General features: G+C 40.7%; 1 protein-coding gene across 2 annotated transcripts; it reads left to right on the top strand.

The window, feature by feature from the left end:
• The first annotated feature begins 6,042 nt into the window (after positions 1 to 6,042).
• LOC137277595 (uncharacterized) lies at positions 6,043 to 26,454 on the top strand. 2 transcript variants are annotated; one of them, XM_067809400.1, is made up of 4 exons: positions 6,043 to 6,347; positions 12,637 to 12,688; positions 18,035 to 18,284; positions 23,805 to 26,454. In XM_067809400.1, the coding sequence occupies exons 1-4, from the start codon at positions 6,285 to 6,287 to the stop codon at positions 24,247 to 24,249; spliced, it is 810 nt and encodes a 269-aa protein (XP_067665501.1). In that variant the 5' UTR covers positions 6,043 to 6,284; the 3' UTR covers positions 24,250 to 26,454. The 2 variants fall into 2 exon arrangements, with proteins under 2 accessions (XP_067665501.1, XP_067665502.1); XM_067809401.1 differs by lacking the exons at positions 6,043 to 6,347; positions 12,637 to 12,688 and adding an exon at positions 14,367 to 14,512.
• Positions 26,455 to 26,850: the final 396 nt, after the last annotated feature.

Raw genomic sequence — 26,850 nt, 5'->3', positions numbered from 1 at the left:
CATGGCTCTACCGTATATACAAATATAATACGTCAAGTATAGGGCGTAAGGGCGTATTTATATATGTATGTCGAACTAAGCAGGAAATGTGTTATAATTTTTGAGTGTTAAGAAAAGGTGACATCCGATTGTTTAGGAAGAGAGAAGACCTTTGTGTTGCATGAACAACCGCAGGCGAGAATAATCTTACGTAACGCTTAAACTGGGAAATGAACTTCACACTTTCTTGCAATATTCTAAGACTTGAAGCTAAGGTGACATATAGTAATATTTGTGAACAATAAGGAAGAGAGTAGTGCTGTTTAAGGCTCTGCATACAAATAGTACGTTAGAACACTAACATACATACACACACACACACACACACACACACACACACATACATACATACATACACACACACACACACACATACATACATACATACATACATACATACATACATACATACATACATACATACATACATACATACATACATACATACATACATACATACATACATACATACATACACACTTACATACATACATACACACATACACACATACATACATACATACACACACACACACACACACGCATGCATGCATACATACATACATACATACATACATACATACATACATACATACATACATACATACATACATACATACATACATACATACATACATACATACATACACACTTACATGCATACATGCACACATACATACATACATACATACATACATACATACATACACACACACACACACGCATGCATGCATGCATACATACATACATACATACATACATACATACATACATACATACATACATACATACATACATACATACATACATACATACATACATACATACATACATACATACATACATACATACACACTTACATACATACATACACACATACACACATACATACATACATACACACACACACACACACACGCATGCATGCATACATACATACATACATACATACATACATACATACATACATACATACATACATACATACATACATACATACATACATACACACTTACATGCATACATGCACACATACATACATACATACATACATACATACATACACACACACACACACGCATGCATGCATGCATACATACATACATACATACATACATACATACATACATACATACATACATACATACATACATACATACATACATACATACATACATACATACATACATACATACATACATACATACATACACACTTACATACATACATACACACATACATACATACATACATACATACACACACACACACACGCATGCATGCATGCATACATACATACATACATACATACATACATACATACATACATACATACATACATACATACATACATACATACATACATACATACATACATACATACGTACATACGTCCATACGTGCATACGTGCATACGTGCATGAGAGCCAGATCCATTTCTTCTAACAATGTCTAAAGCACTATAACACTTGTGGGTACTTGTCGGTATTTACGGTAAACAAGTAATGAGAGAATATGGGTGTTAAGGGTGTGCGAATTAGTTGACTAATCAATAGATATAGGGTTGTTGATATCACACTCTACCTGGATATAGAGGAATCACACTTCAATGTAACGGTATAGGTCACGCTTCAGAGATGGTAAACTGGTCGTTGTTCATTTCAAAGACCTGTCACTGAATATAGGTATTGGGGGGAAGCCATACACGTAGTGATATCAATATTTAGGCCGTGTTTATAAACAAGGAAATAAATAATGCGATCAACTTTGTTAATTAAATAACACGTAGTGGCTTGAAAGGTCTGTGTGGGACCATGCCGTTATAACATGTGAACGGCTTGAATGAATTGTTTTAAAATTGTATACTTTCTGGTTCCAGACTTAAAAGAGAGTTCACGGTGGTAAATTCTGGCTACGCTCTCCGTGGAGAATATACAGTGTTAATTCTGTCTAAGGATACGCCACTGAGCTGATTGTATTAAGAGGATGTGGTATGGTGGATTTGATCTTGGAAGAATTGTACAAACATATTTTGGCACCAGGGCTGATCCTTTTGGAATATATCCAAGGTCAGAAACAGAAAAGGACACAGGTGCTTACGTTCATTAAAAAGTACCATTTTCGAATAATCAGTATCATTAATTGGGACCATCGAGACGAGACATTCAAGGCTTAAGCACTTCAAGATTAAAATGCAGAGAAGACACGTTTGATTCTGTTGACGCTGGGAAGCATTACGTTGAGATCAGAAAGGACCCATCCATCAACCAGAATAGAACTCAAACAATGAGCTCTGACTTTACCGACACATGAGGTAAGGCAGTAAACAGCAACCTTCTGGACAGTTAGTGTTATACACAATGCACCGTCATGCCCGTTGAGATCAAGGTGGTCATCCCAGACGTTGCCTCAGTCGAGGAGGATGAAAGCAACGATGTTGTCAACGACATCAGCGAGACGCAGTCAGAAATCATCAGACGCGTCAAAAAAAGCTCAGTCCAATCTAGACAGCGCCCGTTACGTCCGTTGTCGGTAAGTGTGAACGTAGATACTTACAGTTGAAGGTGAGGAGTATTCTTTGTTTGTTTTTTCAGTTTGATGATATAAAACATATTGGTCATGCATAGCAATACCATACTGACTGGGTATAGTTTCATGGTACTTACAGCAATGTCACTTTGAGGATCATTAGCTTTAAAATTGTACGCTTAAAGGAATCGAACTCCGATCCTCACTGTGAGGAGTGGACACCTGGGTTATCTCCCTTCCCCTCACATAGCGTTAATAAGGATGCTTGCAATTTATTGCAGTACACTAACATTGTTACAAATGGTTAGAAGGAAGGATTGGAGGTGTATGAGTGCGTGGAAGTCTCGGGAAATTCATTTGTAAGCCTTTGAAGTTATTTTCCATATTAGGTGTTTAATTTGAAACGCTTTCATGTCACAATATTCCTGCAGGAGATCTGGCCCAGCATATCTCCCATCACATGAATATGGTTCATCTACAATCTACATTCCCGAAATGGCCGCTCTCATACACCCAGCAAAGCCTGTAGTTCTACAAACGTTAAATGAATACAAAAACACCCAACCTATTTTACTAGACCTTGACACGCACCTCTCCCTCTCCTCAAACAGCAAATATATCTTGTTTCATGTAGCAGTGCACACTGCCTTATACACACAGACTCAAGCATAAATGCAGGGAAACATAATAAAGAGTACAAATAACATTCAAGCATGCCGATTCTTAGGCAATGAGTATTATTCTATTCAAGATTGACACCAGGTGAATTAAGTCAACCGGTAGAAAGCAATTAAATGGAATAGGTTGGCGTTATTAATGGTGTGATGTCTGTCACCCTGTCTTCCTTCTTTTGAAAACCGTGACGCACTAAGTGTTATTTGAATGAGATCCACTAAAAGGGGACACGGTATGGTGAAATCAGAAACCAAGTCACACAGTTCTGGGAAACAGTCTGTGAAACCTAATTTGCTGCTGTATGTATGTATTTTCCAGTATGTCAATTTGTCTGTATGTCTTCATTGCGTAATGAATTTGCTTTGGTGTGATCTATTCGCCAAATGTTAACGATTATCGAAAAATATCGAAGCGAGGGCCATCAAGCCCCTGGGTGGTCCAAGTATCAACTTGAATTATTGCAATATGTGCAGTGTAAACTAAGTGCATTCTTCGGTTAGTTTGCATATATAGTATGTTTCTGAAATGTATTTGGAATTCAACTATTGTTATTTATGAAGTGAATGTCAACAGCTGCCGGACAAAAGAAATGAAATTGGATTTGATCACAAAATTAAGAATGTTGTCAAAACGATACTGAAACCAGTCGCGGAAACACTGCTGACACACGATGGAAAACACTTATACGACATCGTATATAAATCACCATTGATTAACCATTTCTTATATACAATGTATTGCAATTTTAGGTAGCCAAAACCATATACAACACAGATGTATGCTTTCTTTTGTCTTCTAGTTTACCTCATTCGTTTGTATATGAATATAGGTTTTGGTTCAAATCATGGTTATACCAAGTTCTAAAGAAATACTTATGGTCTTTAAGATTTTTTACGATAACAAATATTTACAAAAGAATGAAAAATATTGCTTTGAAATGCCCACAATGTAAATGTTAGCAGAAATTGTCCCATCACCGCTACGTTAGCTGAAACTAACGTCCACTGAAACTAGCTGGTGATCTGACCACATGGTTGCATGATCTGTTTGTAGCCTTTGTAGTAAGAAACGCTTGTTCGTTTATTTGTGACTAAGTGTAAGACGAAATTCATGTGCTCACTCAGCATTTGAAATACACAAATACCGTTGTCCTGTTTGTAATAACAATCAGGTTTAATCTGAAGACTGAACAAGGACCCGTTTCTCAAAGCTCTCGTAACGTTTCTCGTTTCATTCGTATCTACTATGTTAGGATGAGGATGAGAAAACGTGCGAGACCTAAACCTTACGAGATCTTACGAGACTGTATCATTCTTAAACTAAAGCTGTGACCTCAGCGATTTAGCAGATAGTGTAATTGCCCGAAGGGCGGATGTTGGTTCGATTCTGGGCCGCAAACGCATATATATAAACGTGGTACATATTATAACACAGTCTGGCGGCATAGGGATTCTTCTGGCACATGCATTATTAACAGCGTTGTTGGAGGATTCTATTGAAGGGATGTGTGGCCGAGTAGTCTAAGATGTCGTGAATCGCTCTCCTATCATGTGCTCATTGTGTCAGGGGCCGAGAAACGTTGGCTCGAGATTCGACCAGGTTATTGTCAGGATTTGTCACCACCACATCCGTACTTCTATAAAAGTCGGAATGTAAATGACTTCATGAAAACTTTAAAACATGACTAAAGTGCAGAGTTGCATCCGGTGGCAACAATGCCAGCCGATTACCGTAGGATTACTAGTGGCTCCTATATTTGTAAGTGCCATACCGCCTCTCTTTTAACAAAATGGCAATAGTATAAAGCTGGTGGATTCTTTGCATCGCACTGGAAGTTTGTTTTTCACAAATGAGCTACCAAACAACCCCCTTAATGGCAAGCTACTTAAATAACGTAAACGAACTACTTCTTTCTTTAAATATCGGTATGTCACAATTCAACACAGAAATATACAGTAAGCTATAATTGTACAAAAAAGTAACCGCTCGCCTCAGTGCCTGTTATGATACCATCACTACTCCTATCTTGTTGAAATGATCACAAAGTGACTACTTCGGCGTGACGTTGTCATTACGACATTGGGTCGATATCGATTCGGCCCATCTGGTGTGGATACAATTGAAGTGATCGTTGTCCGGATTACGACCGTTAGGGGTCTTTTACCCGATGTGCTTGGCCTTTTACCAGAAAATGTTTACGTGCCGCTTGCAGTTAGGGTGGGAGATAACATCAAACATTTATCAAGCAGAAAGTCAGATGACTTAGAATGCTGACTACGTCTACAGGAGCCTATGGAGTCCGTAGCATTCTTTATAACAATCAGCTTAAGTCTGTCCGTCAGTCGAAGAAAAAAGTCAGATAGCAGGCACTTTGTCTAGGTGGTGGTCGATTGCGACACATAGCGTGGAAATATCGCTGGGGATTTTCTTATGTGTGACAACGCAGCTATTCTGGAAATTACAGCAGGCTTTGTTGACAGCAGACGGCTTCCGGTGAACGCTGTCTCCCAGAAGCGCTCCCTGTGTGCCGTTGAGGGACTATGAAGTGTTATCTAATCAGAACCTGTCCTCAAGACTCAGTCTGAGATAGGACATCTTTTACAAAAAATGACTTTCCATTAATCTGGATTGGCATTTTGTAAAATGTACACCTCCACATGCTTATCTAGGCTGTTGGCAAGCGTTAAGGAGGATTAAGCTATGGTATCACGTTCCCGTTGACAGACGACATCTGTAAGGTGAGCTATTGTTTTCCGATTACTTGCCCACATGGATGGAAGAGACTTATACATATTATCCATTGTTGGTTTAACGACTCGGCTCCATATCGCACGCCGTCATAGTTTCCCGCCAAATCACTAAATCGCCTTTAAGAGTTGTCGTCTGCTTACACCTGACATTAATCTTCGTGTCATTCAAAGAGGAATATTGGACTATATCGTCAGGATATTCCCACGGATACAGCTTCGTGATATGAACAGATACCATTTGTTTGTCCGAATCAACTGGAGGGCTGACACTCACTATTCCTTTTGTGCTGCATGAGAAGCAAAGACATGAAGAATTTCTCTATCCAACTCCCCGAGCCGATAGCAATACATGGGGTAAGTGGTCGAGCTGAAGGTTCTCTGAAAATACCTGTTGATAATGATTTCAAACGAAATATAAAGAGACTGTACTTCCTCAGTTTTTCCGTCATGTACTTCTTGCTTCTATCTTTCTATGGCCGGTCCAGTCATAAAAACGACATTAAAAGATGGTACATGTGGTTGCACCTGGTTCGCAGTTAACGTTGTATACCAAGCAGTGCTCAGACCCGTCAAAATCCGGGTTAGAACTGGTCTTCAGCAACCCATTCTTGTAAAAGGCGACTATCGGAATCAGATGATCAAGCTTGCAGACTTGGTGACACATATGTCATCGTCTCGTAATCGTTTAGGTCGATGTTCGGCAGTTGATCACTAGATTGTCTGATCAAGACTGGATTATTTACAGGCCTCCACCATATATCTGGAATATTGCAGAGTGAGCGTTAAGCAACAATCAAACAAGCCAACAAAGCAAAATCAGTGTTCGGCTCGGAGTCTGAGCAGGGTTTTTCTGTTTAAGTGTAACATTTTACCCCAACTTCCGTGTTTGTAACCTTTGATGCGTAGCACTGGTTTTCACAAGTCGATCAGAGGCCTGATCAACGGAGTGGTATTTGGAATCAGGTATTCCTAGGTCAGTTCGCTACGACCCATAATCTACACGTACATGGTCCAGTCTTATTAGTCCTTGTAGAAAGACCCTCGAGCCACATCTGAAAGGGTCAGGTATTTAAAGAGCAACGCGTTGACAACAACCACAATAGTTTGTTCACAATACAATCACACAACGTTGTAGACAGAAGCACAATCGAAACAAGGTGTACCCAGACACACACAGAAGCAAGCACACACACACACACACACACACACACACACACACACACACACACACACACACACACACACACACACACACTGGTACTACATGCGGTAAACACAAATACACTATTCATAAGTCAACGATTCTAAGTTATACACACGTGACACAACTGAGCAACATATTAGGGCTGACTTTAATTAACCACGCCGAAGACCCAGTATGTACAACGTGAGAAGGCCATTCCTGGTGTCTCCACTCTGCTATTGCCAAAAGCGGCGGAAAACCACACTAATATTTATACATTTATTTCCTGTTGCACCAGGTGAAATCCCTTCTCCCAAGAATGACACTTTAGAAACAAGAACCGGGGACACACATTTTACCTTTTTTGTAGCAGTGTATGAATGACTACACACTATGATCTATCGGTACTGATGGAATCTCTGTCTTTGTTAATTAAGCCCCTTAACACGTCAGACATACAACTGTATTCGCAGTCTTGTATACAGTTGGCAGTCTTGTAGGGGTCATGGGGTAGCCTAGCTGTTAAAGCGTTCGCTAGTCGCGCCGAAGACCCGGGTTCGATTCCTCACATGGGTACAACGTGTGAAGCCCATTTCATGATTGGGCAACACTTTCGTTTTATATTTCTATAAATCAAGGTTGTTAATTTGTGATTTGATTCCGTTATTGACAAAATCATAACGTGCAGAATGAAGAGTCAGAATTAGAAAATTCGAAGTCAGAATCGAAATATCAAGAGATCTTGAGTTAGTATCAGAAGCTCCGAATTCATAATATGAATGTTTGTCAGATATTGTCAATATTTTCCTACAGGTAGGATGCAGAGAAATCATGAATCATTATCTGGACTGATCAGGGTCAGGTGTAGGGCTGATAGACACCATTCTGTAGAGAATTTTGACTGCTTGCTATGATTATAATGTTTTTATATCACGTTTAGAAATGCGGATCAGTCATTGCGTAACGTGCCAAACATATATACATTTCCCTGTGGACGCTTTATACCAGTCTAACACGAAATATTTCAAAAGTTAGCGCAAAATGCCAAATCTGATAACGTTTTTGGGTGTTGAGTTTTATTTGTTTTGCTTTTTTCATCTTTGACGTCACAAGAAGCATTAAGTGATTTAAAGCATGTGGGATTATCTTAGAAATCTGACATGATTCCGTTCCGTGTCCAATCCTGAAATAAGACTTATCTCAACTGATCTTTCAATGGAGCTAGCGGGATATGTGTTGAAAGTGCTTTAATGTGCAGCCCACAAAGGCTGTTGATGGTCCACTTAGGCCTGTTGACTAACATCTAGATAACAAACAGTTAGATTCGAACGGGTTTAGTGTCATATTACACCCAGATGAACACACGTGAGCTAGTGCATTTGAGTGTAATGTGTGACGTGTACCTACAACCTGAGGATACAATTGGGTGTAATGTGTGACGTGTACCTACAACCTGAGGTTACAATTGGGTGTAATGTGTGACGTGTACCTACAAACTGAGGTTACAATTGGATGTAATGTGTGACGTGTACCTACAACCTGAGGATACAATTGGGTGTAATGTGTGACGTGTACCTACAACCTGAGGTTACAATTGGGTGTAATGTGTGACGTGTATCTACAACCTGAGGTTACAATTGGGTGTAATGTGTGACGTGTACCTACAACCTGAGGATACAATTGGGTGTAATGTGTGACGTGTACCTACAACCTGAGGATACAATTGGGTGTAATGTGTGACGTGTACCTACAACCTGAGGATACAATTGGGTGTAATGTGTGACGTGTACCTACAACCTGAGGTTACAATTGGGTGTAATGTGTGACGTGTACCTACAACCTGAGATTACAATTGGGTGTAATGTGTGACGTGTACCTACAACCTGAGGATACAATTGGGTGTAATGTGTGACGTGTACCTACAACCTGAGGATACAATTGGGTGTAATGTGTGACGTGTACCTACAGCCTGAGGATACAATTGGGTGTAATGTGTGACGTGTACCTACAACCTGATGATACAATTGGGTGTAATGTGTGACGTGTACCTACAACCTGAGGATACAATTGGGTGTAATGTGTGACGTGTACCTACAGCCTGAGGTTACAATTGGGTGTAATGTGTGACGTGTACCTACAGCCTGATGATACAATTGGGTATAATGTGTGACGTGTACCTACAACCTGAGGATACAATTGGGTGTAATGTGTGACGTGTACCTACAACCTGAGGATACAATTGGGTGTAATGTGTGACGTGTACCTACAGCCTGAGGATACAATTGGGTGTAATGTGTGACGTGTACCTACAACCTGAGGATACAATTGGGTGTAATGTGTGACGTGTACCTACAACCTGAGGATACAATTGGGTGTAATGTGTGACGTGTACCTACAACCTGAGGTTACAATTGGGTGTAATGTGTGACGTGTACCTACAGCCTGATGATACAATTGGGTATAATGTGTGACGTGTACCTACAACCTGAGGATACAATTGAGTGTAATGTCTAACGTGTACCTACAGCCTGAGGATACAACTGAGTGTAATGTGTGACGTGTACCTACAACTTGAGGATACAACTGAGTAACCCACCTCTCCTCGAATCCGACCTTTTTCAGCTTTGATGAAACTGACGTAAAAAAGAAAGTATACACTGTTTAAGGGGGGTGGGGGATATGTTGTTTGTTCTTTTTTCTCTAGACAAAAAGAACCCGATGGCACCAAGTATGTAGTTTCTTTGGTATATCAGTATATGTAAGTTCTTCCTGCGTAAACATGTAAACATCCTGATCTCGATCGAGTCTACGTTTTCACACAGTGCCTGTATCAGTAGGTAGCCAAACTGTAAAGCTTTGTATCTTAAATGCTGAGAATCAGGTTCGATTCCAAACAGTCTCTGACGGCCATCCTTAGTATCTCACCTGCCCACATATTGCTTTAGGGGAGGTAAAGTCATGCCATCTCACCTAGCGTAACCAATCTGAGATTCGTAACCTTACGCGGTCTGTATTGTAATTCAACTTGGCCCTTAGTAACAGTCCAGCTAAACAATGACGGTCTGCAGAGCCAGTGGTCAATATCACGAGCATCAGGACAAAGGGGTATTTGGAACGCTACGTTAGTAGGGGTGTATGTTCTTGCACGGCGTTTACAATGCATGTGTCTTATTTCAAACTGGAAGTACCAGTGTATGTCCTAAGGCAAAGGGATAATGATAAACCGATGATACGGTCTTTTTATCCAGACCCCATATGTATAGATTATTTACATTTTCATCAACCTATGATAAATAGACACAATATGAATTTATTTTAAATGACTAACAGTTATTCTTTCAGCCGAATTACAAGTTTAACTTAAAATTTCTTTTTGTCTTCCGTGATTCAAACATTGCATTTGAAACATAAATAAATCCCTGGCATGAATCCAAACCGATAAAACGTGGCCCTACCTATCCCAGCGTGACATGAAATATACATGCAATCTACCGTGTCTATTTCAAATATCCCGCACGATCCCCAACTGGGACTGTATACCGACATACATCCATGGGCGATCAACAACTATTGCACATTGCATCCAGTCTTAGCAATATCTCTGTTCGATTTAACAACGATAAAAGAAATCTACAGACCGTGGTTTGCTCTCAGAGGAAACCCCGGCAATGTAAATTTAATGACTTGATCCTGTTTTGAAATTGAATACAAGCTATATACATCTGATCTATAGGTTTATCAACTCCCCTGTGTCCTCCTCCCTTGTACAAATACATGGTATCTGTCACCGTGAGGCCTTGACTGTATGTAGGGTTTAGCGGTAGTGAAATGGAATTGTAAACATCACAACACAACTTCCAGGTAGGTTCCATTTAACTAATGTGTGTGTTATTTATAATTTTTTTCGACCCTGCCGAACTAAAAAACATTATACATTTCACAACATTTAAAAACATATAATGCAAAAACTTTGCTAAGGTGAAAAGAAACACCGAAACTCTGCAACTTTTGTAATCTTATCAAATAAATCACCATCGAATAACAAATTCTAGCTTGTGTCACTTTCAGTCAACATCAGACATGGTTGTGTGTTTCGTTTGCCTGGTAGTTTAGTCAACTGTTTGTCAACAATCGAAGTTAGATGTTATATTGCCCAGGAACAATGACATATATCACTATCCATATGTATTACGTTACATTTGGGATTACACTTTCTTTGTAAAGTACAGGTTCTAATATCCCCGATGGGACCCATCCGAACACTCTCAGTGTCTTGGCACCTCATCGCAAATACACAATGGGTATACATGGCTTACCTCGATCAGTAAGAAGGAATTTTCGTATGACACTGAATCACCCGTTGCTTCCGTGTTCTTAATTCGCCCCAATCTGTTTTTTTTTTTTTTTTTTTTTTTTTTTTTTTGATGTTGATGCCTCTGTATCACATTGTTATACATAATTACTCTAAATTACTCTGTCTAATTTCTACATTTCAAAAAGAGCACATTCTAATGCTATTGTGATGAACTACGTAATATTTGGATTAAGCGATTGTCAGAATAAACGGTTATTATCAGAGCGACACATGGCTCACATGGTTTCTCATGGCTGTCCCTATACAATACAGTTAGCTGGAATACTGTACTGATGTATACATATATCTAAAAACCAGAATGGACAGAAAAGAGAGAATGTCATTTTCTTTGACTTATCGGTATGAACACAAACGCCAAAAGGCTGTGACCAAATATGGGTATGAATGCCATACACAGTAATTAATGAAAGCGCCAGAGTGGCACGGTTTGGCTGACATGTGTACAATGCGGTACAGATGAGGATTAAGAACGGGGATCAGCGTCATAAATTTTATAAATAATTGCAATTAAGTCGTACGTGTCTTGGCGACATAGTTTTGACTCTTAGAATTATTTTGACAAGGGCAGTTCTGAATTAGTTGTTAGACACCTGCAACAACCAAAACAAAAGAAGATTTCTTATATCTTTTGACTTGTGACATCCAGACATTGATAAGAAGCCAAATTTATTAAGCGTCCAGCAACAGTTCTTACTCCAATAAGCCACAAAGTACATTGAGTGGTGGGCTAGCCCAGTGGTGAAAACGTTCGGTCTTCACGCCGAAGAACCGGGTTCGATTCCCCACATGGGTACAAATAGTGAAGCCCATTCAGGTGTCCTCCGCCGTGATATTGCTAGAATATTGCTTAAGCGGCGTAAAACTAATTTCATCCAGTCTTCATTATTCGAAGAACAACGTCTCAGTATTGGCCATCAGTAAGTCATGCCTGCTTAAGAGACGGCTAACGGGAACAGGTGGTCGTTCACTTGCTTGACTCATGCTTTGTCACAATAATCACTTGATCTTGAGCGTTTGTTCAAATTTAACCTGTTGTATATATCACCTTGCTCTATAATTAATAATCTTCTGTCTGTTTGCTGCAGGCACCTCCTCAACAGAGCATGGCGCTCCGCCTACCTGTTGCCACCAACTATGGTAAGTTAATACACCCAGCGTTAGTTGGAAGCAAGTTGACTGAAGCATTCGGAAAGAACGATATATCAGGAATGAGACATGGTAATGAACTCGAACTCGTTACATAGATATTTGAGAACGAGTCTCAACTCATTCCCATTTGTTTTCAAGTCTGTTTAAAATAATCCCCCAATTTAACAATACTAACCTTGTCTCAGACATATTGGGTGCACTAAAATCTGGGATCACCCCTCCACCCCCTTCCCAATCCCAATGTCCTCTGGATCCGTTTAGGTAGAGGTGCTTTGGCTCACTCTGGGTAGGCACCTAGCACAGGCTGTTCAAGCATCACACGCTTTATTATTTCCCAGCATTGGGAAAGGGGATGGGCGGATCCTGGTAGCGAATGGCAACGGTATCCCGTCTTTCATCACGCTGGTGTGGAAATAACTGAGTGTGGAGTGAGTGAGTTTAGTTTTATGCCGCACTCAGCCATATCCCAACTACATGGCGTCCGTCTGTAAATAATCGAATCTGGACCAGACAATCAGTGATCATGACCACAAGCATTGATTTACGAAATTGGGATACGATGACATGTGTCAAACAAGGTCAATTATAACCCGAATCTTGACGGGTGAGTGTGGAGTACACAAGCCAGTGGTTGATATTGTAAGGTACGTCCACGCAGTCAGCGGAGTGGTCTGGTAGTGGTCTAATTTGTGCGTATCGTTTCGGTCCCTACTCCACAAATCAATCACCAAACAGCGTTCATCGTATATATTGTAAAGTGTGGAAGTTGCATTCATCTTAGTTCTTCAGACAGGAACAGATGATCGAGAAACAGTTAGGAAAAACAGTTGTTTCCTTTTCCTGAACACTCCTACAAGCCATTCCATTGTGTTCCTTATCGCTATGAGGTTGTAACGATGCCAAGAAGCTGCGTGGCACTCACTGATTCACTCACTCACTCACCTGGACACCTTGCCTCAATGGATTTGCACTAAACCGTTTGCATGTAAATCATGAATTCGTCTTATATTAGTTGATATACAGATATTTCAATTTTAACTACGGCTACCCGATAAAACATACCGTTAATACTTCAAGTTAACTTACCGTACACCGTGTTAAACATGGATTGCTATGTTATCTAACTGCGTTTTGTGTTTATGGCACAAGATAAAAAATGACAAAACAAAAATATTGGCAGTACAAAAATGTTAAAGAGATCCATATTTCATCCATAGTTTCTCTGATCGATTGCGTAAACAGTCACTCAATTATACTTCATGGGAAATGCTTAGATACCAATTGTGACAAATGTGTCCACCGAACCATTTTTCTGAGTTAAATACCATTCATTCACAAAGGAGGATATTTCTGGTCGGACTATCAATCATGAAAAGGGCTGGAAAACAACATGGAAATATGCTACGGATATCCCGTAATAACAACCCTGCGTTCTTTTCAGTATCCTTGTCACCGCGAGATCGATGCATCGATTAGCGCTAAATCAAACATACATTAGGCAAATCACTGTTGTAATGATCCCCACAACGAATGACCTATATCACGCCTATCATGGAAACGGGAGACCAAACCATGAATTATTCACCAACGTTATTTAAGCACTCGAGTTCCTATGTTACTATACGTAAGGAGAGAGGTCTGTGGTGTGTAATAAAGACGGGGAAAGGAGATCGCCCTAGTTGAGTCATTGTTGAGGGCGGATATTGGGAGTTCGTGAAACCACACTCTGTAAACTGACGAATGATTTCGCGGTTAGGGCTAGGCGATGAAAGATGTGTGATGGCGATGGGCTGTCAACATCTGCAGACAATGGTGAGTAGATTTTTCAGGACTGTGGTTTTATATAATATTTCAACCTTTGTTCATGCGGACAAAGGTTTTACGAAGACTTGTTGTTCTTCCAGTTTCTGTGTGCTGCTTGTCTGAAATCTTGGTGTTGTGTGTTGTTTTGCTTCTGTGATAATCTTAGCCACACAATTCATCCTAAGGGGGCGTGCCACAGCAGTTTTTTGTTTGTTTGTTGTTTAACGCCGCGGGGATCTGTAAATAACCAAGTCTGGATCTGATAATCCAGTGATCAACATCATGAGCATCGATCAGTGCAATTTGGATAAGATGGTACGTGTCAACCAAGTCAGCGAATTACTCGATCCCGATTGTCGGCTCGTACAACAACCACGGGTTACTGAGGGTCAATTCTAACCCGGATCTTCACGGTTTACATCCACCCTCACCCTCAATATCACGCTCATCCTCACTCTCACCCTCTCTCTCTCACTCTCACCCTCACTAGCACTCTCACCCTCTCATCCTCACTCTCGCCCTCACTCTTACTCTCACCCTCAGTCTCACCCTTTCTCACGCTCACCTCGATCACTCTCACTCTCACAAGCACCCTCACTCTCACCCTCACCCTCACCTCACCTCGATCACTCTCACTAACACCCTCACTCTCACCCTCACTAGCACTCTCACCCTCTCATCCTCACTCTCACCCTCACTCTCACTCTCACCCTCATTCTCACCTTTCTCACTCTCACCTCGATCACCCTCACTCTCACAAGCACCCTCACTCTCACCCTACTCTCACGCTTACTCTCACTCTCACCCTCACTCTCACCCTCATTCTCACCTTTCTCACTCTCACCTCGATCACCCTCACTCTCACAAGCACCCTCACTCTCACCCTACTCTCACGCTTACTCTCACTCTCACCCTCACTCTCACCCTTACCCTCATTCTCACCTTTCTCACTCTCACCTCGATCACCCTCACTCTCACAAGCACCCTCACTCTCACCCTACTCTCACGCTTACTCTCACTCTCACCCTCACTCTCACTCTCACCCTTACCCTCATTCTCACACTTTCTCACCCTCAGCTCGATCACTCTGACTCTCACTAACACCCTCACTCTCACCCTACTCTCACGCTCACTCTCACGCTCACTCTCACCCTCATCGTAATGGATGTGTTAGTATGTGAGCATCATTGTCATCAATCACAGAAGAATGCCAGGTTCTTATAATTTAAAAGAGTTAATGCAACGAAAGTGCTCTTAAAATCTTCACTGAATAAGAAAGTCTACAGTACACAATCAGTAAACGCTAAATGGTGAAACGCTCATAAAATATTCCTTTTTACTGTAGCGAATACTAAAGCCTAAACTGTAGGGATATAAAACATGTTGGACTTCTGGAATCAACGTCTCCGTCGTTTTGAGCTAGCGAAAGTTAAAAATTTGGTGAAAATGCAGTTTGCTGAACACGGTAAACCATCCATGTACCCTCCGCAGTCAAGGTTGATTTGTGAATTATTGGCTCCACAGAAGCACATGACACCACAGGCACAATGAAATGTGCCACCGTCTTCATTGTGATTAACTGAAACCTTTACCACTCTTTTATGATGGCACTCACTTATCCGCCGCATCTTTGTATCAGCGTTCATTGTTTCCGACATTTCAAGAGTGTTCACCGTGTTCGTCATTATATAAAATCAGCGGACACTTTCCCAATACTTTCAATATATCACGTATTTCGTATTCACTATATCTTATTTGATGTCGATTTTATCAGGCTGCATATAAAATAAATGTTTCTCGGGCACAGTTTTCTATGATTTTTTATTAAGTTTTGATAGAAAAAAGTGACGTGGAAGGAATACACTTTATTTTTTTGTTGTCTCAGAAATACAGCTTGGAAAGTTTAGCACGTGTTAATGAGTTGTAGATTCAGTGACTCTCGTTCTTACAGACACTCATTCTTGTAGTACCCAAATGGATGATCAGGACGCGGCCAAGCCAAAATTACTGGGTTTTTTTTTTAAATGGCAATAAAAACTTGTCACGCGCAGAAATATAAGTGACGCGCCGATGCCCGAGAAACATTTCATTTGTTTTTAATTTAGCCTAATGACTTATTTGGTTATACAGATGTTCATTTTGTCATATTCTTATATATGCGTTTGCTGTGTCCTTTCTTTCGTTATATCAATAGTATTATATCCTTCATTTCAAAACATCGGTGTTCACTGTAGTCAGCTTTTCGTTATGTTAGTGTTCAGTATATCGTTTATCTGGGGTTTTTTTTGTTTCTTTGTTTGATTCTTTGTTCACCTTTTTTATTTATTTTTTTATATTTTTATATTTTTTTATTATTTTCATTTTTATTCATTTAATTCTGTTGTTGTTGCTTGTTTGTTTGTTTTGTTTTTTTGTTGTTGTTTTAGTGTTATTGTTGTTTATATCCATTCCTTTTCACACTGAATCCGCATTTTCACAAACGTATCCGTTATATGTTTATGTTGGTTCCCGCTATATCTATCATTTAGTAATACTGGTGTTCATGCAAAGCTATTCTATATTCTTTCGGTGTTCAGAGACTATGAATATAGCATTTAAACTCTAGCTTATGCATGTGAATAGCACATGGACGTCAGTTGACAAAGCTCTTGCTATTGAAATTGACACAACACATCAATTATAAACGCGTGTATCATTTATAGAACTATATATGGAAGAGTAATAAAAAAGAATATTGAATATTTCATAATCTTGAAATGAATGACTGAATGTCACAAGCACGCTATCCAGGAATTATCACACAAAGCGTTCTATTGTTGTATATGAAGCCTTCATTTCGCGTTGCGGACAATTACGTAGTTCAAATACGAGGAAAGACTATATCAGCTAAATGCACACCCCAGCTCTCGGTATTACCGTAATGTCTTTACTAAGCGTTCGCTATAACCTTATGATATGTCATGGCAAAGAATTAGTACGCAAATTGTATCTTCATATACTTAAATCGGGACAGTTGCTGCGGGTGGTATACAATGTTCAAAATCACCAAAGCGATAAACAATAATATAAAACACATAGTAACAACAACAAAGGTTTTGTTGTAAATGAATTAGAACGCGGTTGAGATACACCCCGGACTTAATACTGCAGTTTTGGCAAATTATGCATACTACTGTCTATTGTATATGTGACATTTGTGTGATTTAACTCTTCAACTCGCAAACAGTTGACAAAGTACAGGATACAGAAAATTTGTCAGTAACTTCCCCAAACATCAACCCTTTATTGATTGACGTTTACAACAGCGACCGCGAGTGAAAAATACGATAGGTCACGTGCGAATTAATTATGAAAATCGATACCGAACCACTGCCATCCCTCTAATCGATATCCTCCATGAATCCTTGGCCAAAATGGCGGCGCTCTGATGCGAGAACGAATTAACGAAGAAATGCCAGTTTCGTGAAGCTCATCCATATTCCCAGCGTCTAGTTTAGGTATGTATACTTCATCCTCTCTCTTCCTTTGCAGATGTGGACAATGAATACAACTACATCATGGACAAAGCGCTCAATGCTTATAAAAAGCATTGTGAGAAGGAGAAAGCAGACGCGCGCCAGTCCCAGCTCCGATCGTCCTTCAAAAGGCGGATGTTTCTATCCCAGGGTCCGAGATCCCCCAGACATCCTCCAGGGGGTCGTCCACGCCCTTGGTCCGCCCTACCGTCTAAATTTGACGCTATCAAAGAGGTCGATCTCGCGAACAATGAGTCTCGAGACAGGTAATGTAAACAAAATGGACGCCATGACATGTATCTGACTAGGAGTACCCATATTGATTTCCATGCAAGCAGGGTTAATGTATAGCTTGTGAGGCATGCGAGTGAGATTTGTTTAATGTGAGGATTTACACAAAGGTTCGAGACTTGCCCTCGCTGTTGATATCACATTGCAACACGTTGCAGACACAACACCATATTCCTGACTATTAATAATTGATCGCATTGATATCGAGATCAGTGGATGCATGATAACTGGTTTTCTGTTTACTCAGTTGATGGTCGGTGACGCAAGATACACAGTGTTCAATGATACTGTATTGACATTATTAGAATACGGGCGTGTTATGTCGAACTCAGTATTTCAATCCCTATTGTCAACAACCAAAGCGTTTGACGTGAAGCCAGTTGGTAATGTGGTACATATGTGATGTGTGACTTGTCACATTTTGATCAATCGCTTCAGACTTGAATTGATTTGTGCCTTGAGAAAAACATACATGTATCTCACGAAAGAGTTTAAGTTTTACACTTCGCATAACGAGAACCTCCAACGTCTGTAGCCGTCGGGGGTACTTGTCGTCATACCTGTCAGGTATTAGATCGCAGTGTATTCTTAAAGTTGTCATTCTTTTTTATTACAGTGACACACTGTACAGCGTGACTTAACATACATTTTGAGATCTCAATAAAATTACAATGCTGGAGAAGTTATATCCCTGGAAAGAGAAGCCGCAGTTAAAGAATGCGAGTGACGATGATCGTCATCCTCCTGTTAGTAATCCATTCACACCCGTGTTATCAGAATTCTCTTTAGTTGTTATGGTAATCAAGCAAATGATAATGACTGGATGTTGTTTTATGTCACTTGTAGCTATATTGCTATATTATCATAACTGGGGAGACAGATAGTGGCATCGTACACGATACCCATGCCTGGGATTCACCCTGGGTGCTGGGAGAATTAGACCACTAGGGTACTCCACCAATACTCTTTGATAACCTGTTTTACCATGGTAACAATATTGACATTGATTCTAAATTTTCAACCTTGCTCAAAGACTGTCTCCGAGATGTACTAGGTAGAGTGTCTGTCGGGAGTAAATGGTTCTACCCCAGGCCGAGATTAAGCATGCTTGTATATCGTGAAAATATGGCACTTGTTGGCACCGTGCCTGGTACCTTTTGTATCACTACAAAAGTGGCATTTATTGTTTTTACAATTAGCCACATTCACGTAAGGGTTAAAACAATCACCAGTGCACAATAACTTTTCATCCGACATTCTGTACAATGCATCTTCATTAAATGACACATTTGTCTCATGACAAAGCATGTGATTACCATGTGTGATGAGGGAATCATGTAATATTATTCATGATCATGACTGACCTGGATCCAGTGTGTGGCACACAGTGATTTCTATCCCCTCCAGTAGCAGCCGGCTTGCCAAGAGGTTAAAGCGTCAGCCTGTCTTGGCTCGATCCCAGAGTTTTCTTTCCGAGTGTCATGACGTTCTCATAGTGTAATGGTTAAAGAGTCTGCTCGTCACGCTGAAGACCTGGGTTCGACTCCCCACATGGGTACAGCGTTTGAAGCCCATTTCCCATGTCCCCCGCCCTGCTTAGCGACGTTAAACCAGACTCACTCCGCTCACTTACTTTACTAGAACGTTGAAGGAGAAACGCTCACTTACTTTACTAGAACGTCGAAGGAGAAACGGCAGAAAGGATGGATTCTCAAAATCCATATCCATCAAAACAACTCCCTTGTCAATTTATGTTAGCTACACAACACTCAGTGACAATTGAAATGGCCGAATTGTTTATTTAGGTTACGTGCGGTAAATGTAAACTGGTTTGAAGTGAGAACAAACTGAGTTGCATCCTGTCATCATGTCACATCTCTCTGCTCCACATTCTCCAGCATAGCGCAGCAGGCTGTCCGCCATTCTCCCAGTGTAATGTCAGATGTAAAGGGTTCAGTAATTACCTCTGCTACATCCGATTGTGCACTCACCTACAGGACACGGTATGACGAGGTAACGATACAGAGTACTGGTAAATCCTTGTGGCAGTCCATAAACAGTAGGACTACACTTACTTCTTCACAATGAGGAAGAGCTACAGCTCGTTGTCGCTGTCTTCGGACGGGATGACTGAGTACAGGTCTCGATATTCGAGGTATGTGATGGTGCAGTCATCGTTATAGGGTGGGAGGTCGGGCAAATTGTTTAAAGCATTCGTGGAGTCCGGGGGTCGATTCCTACAATATGGGAACTTCTTGAAACTGTTCCATTATAGCAAAATGTTACGTAAAATCTAATACTTCGTCTAAAAACTAAATGCCCTTTTGAAATAGCTGCTTGTTCCGAATAATCGGTCAAAGATGAACATTTAACACTCTATTGTTGAGGATGCGAGTTACAGTTTAACTCGGGGAAGCCATCTCCCTCAACAAGTGCATTGAGGGGTAAGATATTTTTACTGTTACCCTGAATCGCGTTCCCCTCCCATTTGTTCTTGTGAAGTAATACAGGAAGCTATGTTTTAGCTGAACCCCTTGGACCTGTAACTTAGTATTGCATTCAATGGGATATTTGTTTCTTTTAAATGTGTACATGTTGATAGTGATAATAGATAAAAGATACAGTTTCCTTTTTCTTGCTTTCACAAGCATTAACGTTACTGTTTCCCCGATTTTCCTCACATGGAAAAATGTGTGTATCTCGGGTGAGATAAGATTTAAGAAGTTCTATTTGTGATCATGCTGTATAGATGGCGCTAAATTCAACCCATGGATCCCACATAGATGTAGTATTCGAATCTGTACAAATCTTAGGTGCGCCTAACGTTGTAATCTTTACATGAAGGACTGTGTCACTTGCACGAGTAGCTACAAACAGGACATGGTTGTGTGTCATGTGGTATTGATCTCCACAGCTGACTCCTGAAGCCCCAGTTACGGGACAGCTTGTTCAATACAAAGCTGATTTGCTCCTGACATTGTCAAAATTGGTTCCTAATCGACCGGCTCAATTTGCCTGGGCTATATATGATACGATTACAGTGAAACAGGCTTTCGTGATGGACTTGCTGTATGTAATGGGTGATTTGGGTTTTGAGCAGACTTAAACAGTACTGCAATTACATCCTGGTCGTCTGCTTAATGTGGGAGCAGAACCCGAAGCACTACATGTGTTAGACGTTGATGCTAGCGAACAACACGATAACTGGCATGGTGCTGGCTAACAGGATCACGGTCGAGGCATTATAACATCCTGAAAATGTTTTCGTGGCACCTTTGTAGTACCATTATAGCTAAGTCCGGAAGGTCAATATCAAATTCTCTTTTAACCAGGACAAATAGTTCATGTGGTTTCATTTTACGTCCACATTGAACAATAAGTGAACACGTCCGAACATATTCATCCCAAAGTCCCCGATGGCTTCCTTCAAGATGTGTAACGTAATAATGATTCCCAGATTTCATGGAGTTAGATTCGTGATGAACAACCATTCCTGGTTGCATGGTTCTGTTTCATTACCCTGTTCGATGTCGATTTGTTTGAGGAGGCTACTAAACCATGCTGCCGTTGCCCGATCAATGGGTCCAGAAACGGCAGTAAGTGCGTTTTCTTAACCTAACTATAGCCTCGCGAGTTCCAGATACTGCGCGTATTTCTATCGCACAGGCCTGTGTATTCCCTGGGATGCTGTAATATTATAGAGACTTTATGATTTTAGACCAACCGACATCCTTGGCTGACCCACTAGGGTTCTCTCTTTCCAGCCCATCTTTGTCCATACGCGATGTGAATACTATTAGCTTCTATGATTATACATCTGCGAGAATCTGTGCAGCCTCTGCGAAAATAGACTTAACGAGACTCTTTGCAACAGACTCGCTTTTCAAGGCAGTCCGTTTATATCAACAAGGAATAGTGACCATCGCTTGCGTAACAATTTAATAGCTTTCTAGAAACAATGCTCAATATCAGTGATCCCCAATATGTGGAGGTTGTTGTGGACTTGAAGTGGAAGTTGCCCTAAGACCCCTAACACAGAAATTACGTAAAGGCAGTTCCAGCTAGTTTGGTCCAGTCTTATCAACGGAAGCATGACTCGGGCAGGGGGCATTTAAACGAGGACATTACAGCATCAGCGTGAGTGAGGAACTACTACCAGCCGTTATTAGTGACAGTGGTTCACTGGGGCTCCACGACGAGTCACCAACAACGAACCACACAAACAGGTGGATGATATGCTGAACAACGCCCACATGCCATACGATAACGAGAAACCAACCTGATCACGCAGAGTAACCACCCAATTTTAATTTCAAATTTACTGACCAGCATTCCACACAGCTGGTGGCATTTTCTGCGTCGGAATTCCCCCTGGCGTCTACCTTTCGAAGCGAAACGTAAGCTTTCCTTTCCTTAACAGTATCTACTAAAGATAAAACATTTTGTAGTTTTGAAAAGCTGCAAGACGTTCTTTTATATTTGCGATCTGTGTTTTTGCAAGTGCAAATGCACCGTTTTATTCAACGTGATTGACAACGTGCATTCATCAATTACCTTTCTTGCTATTATATCTCTATGGGATTCATAGAGGTCCCCTCATTCTACTAACAAATAAAATATGTTAACTGACAACATCAGAGAAGGCGATGAGTTAATCATAAAAAGGACGAATGGTGATACTCACCATCTTTCTGTAGGCATATCAAAATTGCCAGAGCCCCGAGTAATTGTGATATTGATCACGGAACTAGGAATGTTTTCAATACCTCATGTAGTCAATCTCCGCCAGATGGCGCGCGTGTCGATTTCAAAGTAGTGTGGCGGGAACATTAGGTGTTTATTACAAGACAGCAGACATTAAAACTGACCAGAATAGAAAATCAATTACCCTTAATGTGTGCTATTTGTGGCAGAGAAGACAATTCAGAATCCTGTTGTTTTTCAGAATTCACATCTGAACTGGCTCCTCATATGGATCAATGTTTCATCAGATTGTTGCCTAAATTTGTCATTTGTGTATTGATGTATTGAACTTTAGGAACCATCTTGGTGGGATTCTTTTCGGTAGTATAAGCATTAGATTCCAAGTTGGACAAAAAGCCATCAGAGGCCTAATGATGTTCGTGTTCGTGATGATCTGAAACAGTTGCTCGAGATGATTGGTTCTGGGGGGACGACTGTTGAGTGTTTCAGGTACACATGGTGATTGATTTAGCAATGCGTTCTGCTACTTCCTTAAGGTACACCAGGTTTAAGATGTCTGCACATACGTATCAGAGCTTGCATTTCATTTGAAGTTTGGAGTCGGTCCCTCTGTAAGCGGATCCCCGTTAAAACCTGTATGGACACATTCTACATACCCCTCAAGCAGGTCCCAAGTAATGCTCTATATGTGTGTGTGATTGTTTAGCAAGCCAAGCTGGTGAGTCCCTTTGTCCTCTTTCTAATCAAATTATTGTCCTATCCTTTCTAACACAAGAATCATTCTCTTCCAGCACACCTCGGAAGGTTTTGAACGTACGAACAATAACATTAGGATCAGGCACAATGGACGTTCCAACGAAAAAGGCGACCAGCTACCAACGACGGAACCAAACCTCACATTCCTGGTACAGCCAGAGTTTCCCGTCGGCCAGTTTCCTCCAGCAGCCTATCACAGGACTCACAATTTCTAAAAGCAGATCGCTAAATACTTCCCCGGTTAAAGCTGAAGAAAAAAAGAAACGGCCGTCAACCACATATGAATACGACGGTGGTGTGTTTGCCCCAACGACACCACGGAGAGACTTCTTTGTAATACACCCAGACTGGGTGTCAGAGTCGGTAACAGTCCAGAAACTGTCCTTGAACGAGCGGACCAAAAAATCCTCGACTTGGCCTGGCAGACGATGTAGAAGTGCACCTCCGCCCAAATTCAGAAATCCAATCACATGGGACTGATACCACATGCTGCAATCCCATTGGTGCTTTATTCCCGGAAGTGAATTGGAGGTTGTACTCGCACGTGGTTGTGGGACCTAACCGTGGCTTGACTGGAGTTGTCTGTTATAGTGGCCTTGTCTGGAGTGTTCACTCACCTGCATCGTGCAGACTGCCATGTTGTAACAATGGAGGATACCAATATTAGTGCAGGGATCGAGGTTCGGGAAGGCACAAAGTGGCTTTGTGTATGACTACTGGCATTAGCTGTTGTTTACTATTGGTGTTTCAGTCCTTGCAGAACTTTCTCAGGAAGAAGCACGTGCATATCTGCTTGTCTGTGCACAGGAGGAATGCCCGGGGATATTGCATAATTCGTATTTTTTACCTTAATTGCACACCTTTCGCTAATCTTTCGCCATCATTGCAGATAATGCATTTAATAAGGTGAAGCAAAGTAAGGCTTTTAAGTACAAGGCAGTCATTCGAGAACTAAAGTTACACTTTGTGAAATGCATACACATTCACGGTGGAATCATCCTTAAGGGGAGACTATTCGGTAATAGTTGCAGTTTACGTGGCGTGGGCACAAACAGGCCTGTTCGGCCCACGTCGCCCTAATACTGTAACACCAACCTACGAACCAGTTACGTTGCGTCAAAAATCTGATTAGTGCTCTAAATGTGTTTCTGTTGTGGAATAGTATTGATTAACAATTAAGAACCAATTTATGGACGCTTTTTATGTTTTGGTAGCTGGACAGTAAGACAGATTTTCAGAGTTTATCATGCAATGACTTATCTCCGTTTACAGATGACATGATGTTTTCCTTTTATAAGATATTTGCATAATAACGGGTGACGGGTGATACAAAATGGAAGAATATTTATGTCACAATTTTACTTCACGGATGATAATCATTCGTGTGATGCCGAACGAATATACTTAAGATTGGTATGAAGGAAAATAACGTTTTGTAATTTGTAAAATAGTAAAAAAATACTATTTCCAACACTATTAACAAATTGGATTATATTAGTGAGAATATATTTGTAATATCGCTTTACCCTAAATTTAGACATATTTGAAGATGTTTCTCTTGATCAGGGGTTACGATGATTTCGTGAAATGTGCATTTTCAGTTTTACTAAATGTATACTGCTGCATGGGACATCCAAAGAAAGAAACTAGTTCCAAGTTCATATTGTGTTGGACTTTGACCTGAACATTTGTGACATTCTTGTGAAGAACTGGTCAAGGTGAACGGTCCATTCTAAATAACATATGACAGATCCGGAAATCTTCCAACATGGCAGCAAGATATTTAAGGGTGGTCCATTTCTACAGAAACAGAATCGGCTCGACACCACACTGCCATGACGTTCTCGCTTGTTAACATTTGTTGAACCCGTTATTGTTGGATAAGGTGGTGAAGAACTCTCCTAGTCCTAAGCAATATACATGTAATGTAATGGATAAAGGGAGAGTTGCACTGTGATAGCGGGACACGGTTAACTAGTAAATGCATTCAGTAATAATATTGCTTTGTTTTGGGGTACGTGCATTGCATATGTATAACTATGTGATCACAAATGGGTTGTTGAAGTATTGTTCCGTGAAGCCTGTTCATAAGAAACTGCAGAATACGGGAGGCTGTTCCAAAACCGTGTGACCAAAACGAACAGCGTATTCAGACAAATGGACCACCATTTACACTTGGGTTAAACGTGGCGACAGTTTACTGTAATTTCCGTTACCTCATCATTATGCTCATTTTGCATGTCTGAAAATTCAAATCTGAGACAGACTGATTAAAAATCAAGCATCAGTGTAAATGCGTTTGTCATGAAATGCATGCGCAATGTTGTGATTCTTATTTCTTAAAAGTTTGTTCAAATATAACCAAAAACAGTTATAGCAGCAATTGGTATAAGATATACTGGAATTCTACGAAACAAATCTCAGAAATCACTGAAAAAATGCTTTAAGTTGCTGATCCACGTTTAATTCTGCCTGTGCCCCACGTGAGCATTTAGTTCAATAGTTACACAAATTCAGGTATTCAAATCGTTGCTGAGTACCTTTGCGTTTCCGGTGCAATGGCGACTGGCTTTCTTAATGGTCCCTCTTCTTCCCACAATTTAGTGAAGCATAAAAGGATATATGTCAATATGCAAACTGATTTTGTCAAATAAATTCGATGTAGCGCTGCATCGAGCTGTGATATTGCATGTTGTGTAATCCTTTATCATCGATCCTTTGACAAGGACATTACACAGAACGAATGAGGAATTGCTTGCCAGAAGATACCCAGTTAATAGCCTATTTAAATACTAGTACGGAGAGGGGTGAGTCTGCCCGAAAGTGAAATAGTGAAAGAAAGTGGTGCGAGTATAATGTTACAAAAGTGCTCAGATATTACAGTCGGTGGCCTGTGCGAAACTTAAGAAGGCAGTAGACAGTACTGCGTGGGTCAGGTGTTACACAGCTTTTCAACAATAGTCCAGCAATAAGGCGGGCACAAGAAATAGGCATCAGATACAGTAGGTCTACCTGTGTCGGGGGTCGAACCCGGTGAGCGCATCCAACACTGCTACTCTACTGGAGTACCGGCCGTGACCT

The sequence above is a fragment of the Haliotis asinina genome, chromosome 3 (genome assembly GCF_037392515.1).
Source record: "Haliotis asinina isolate JCU_RB_2024 chromosome 3, JCU_Hal_asi_v2, whole genome shotgun sequence".
Lineage (NCBI taxonomy): Eukaryota > Metazoa > Mollusca > Gastropoda > Lepetellida > Haliotidae > Haliotis > Haliotis asinina.
This window is presented reverse-complemented; position numbering and strand designations above follow the sequence as displayed.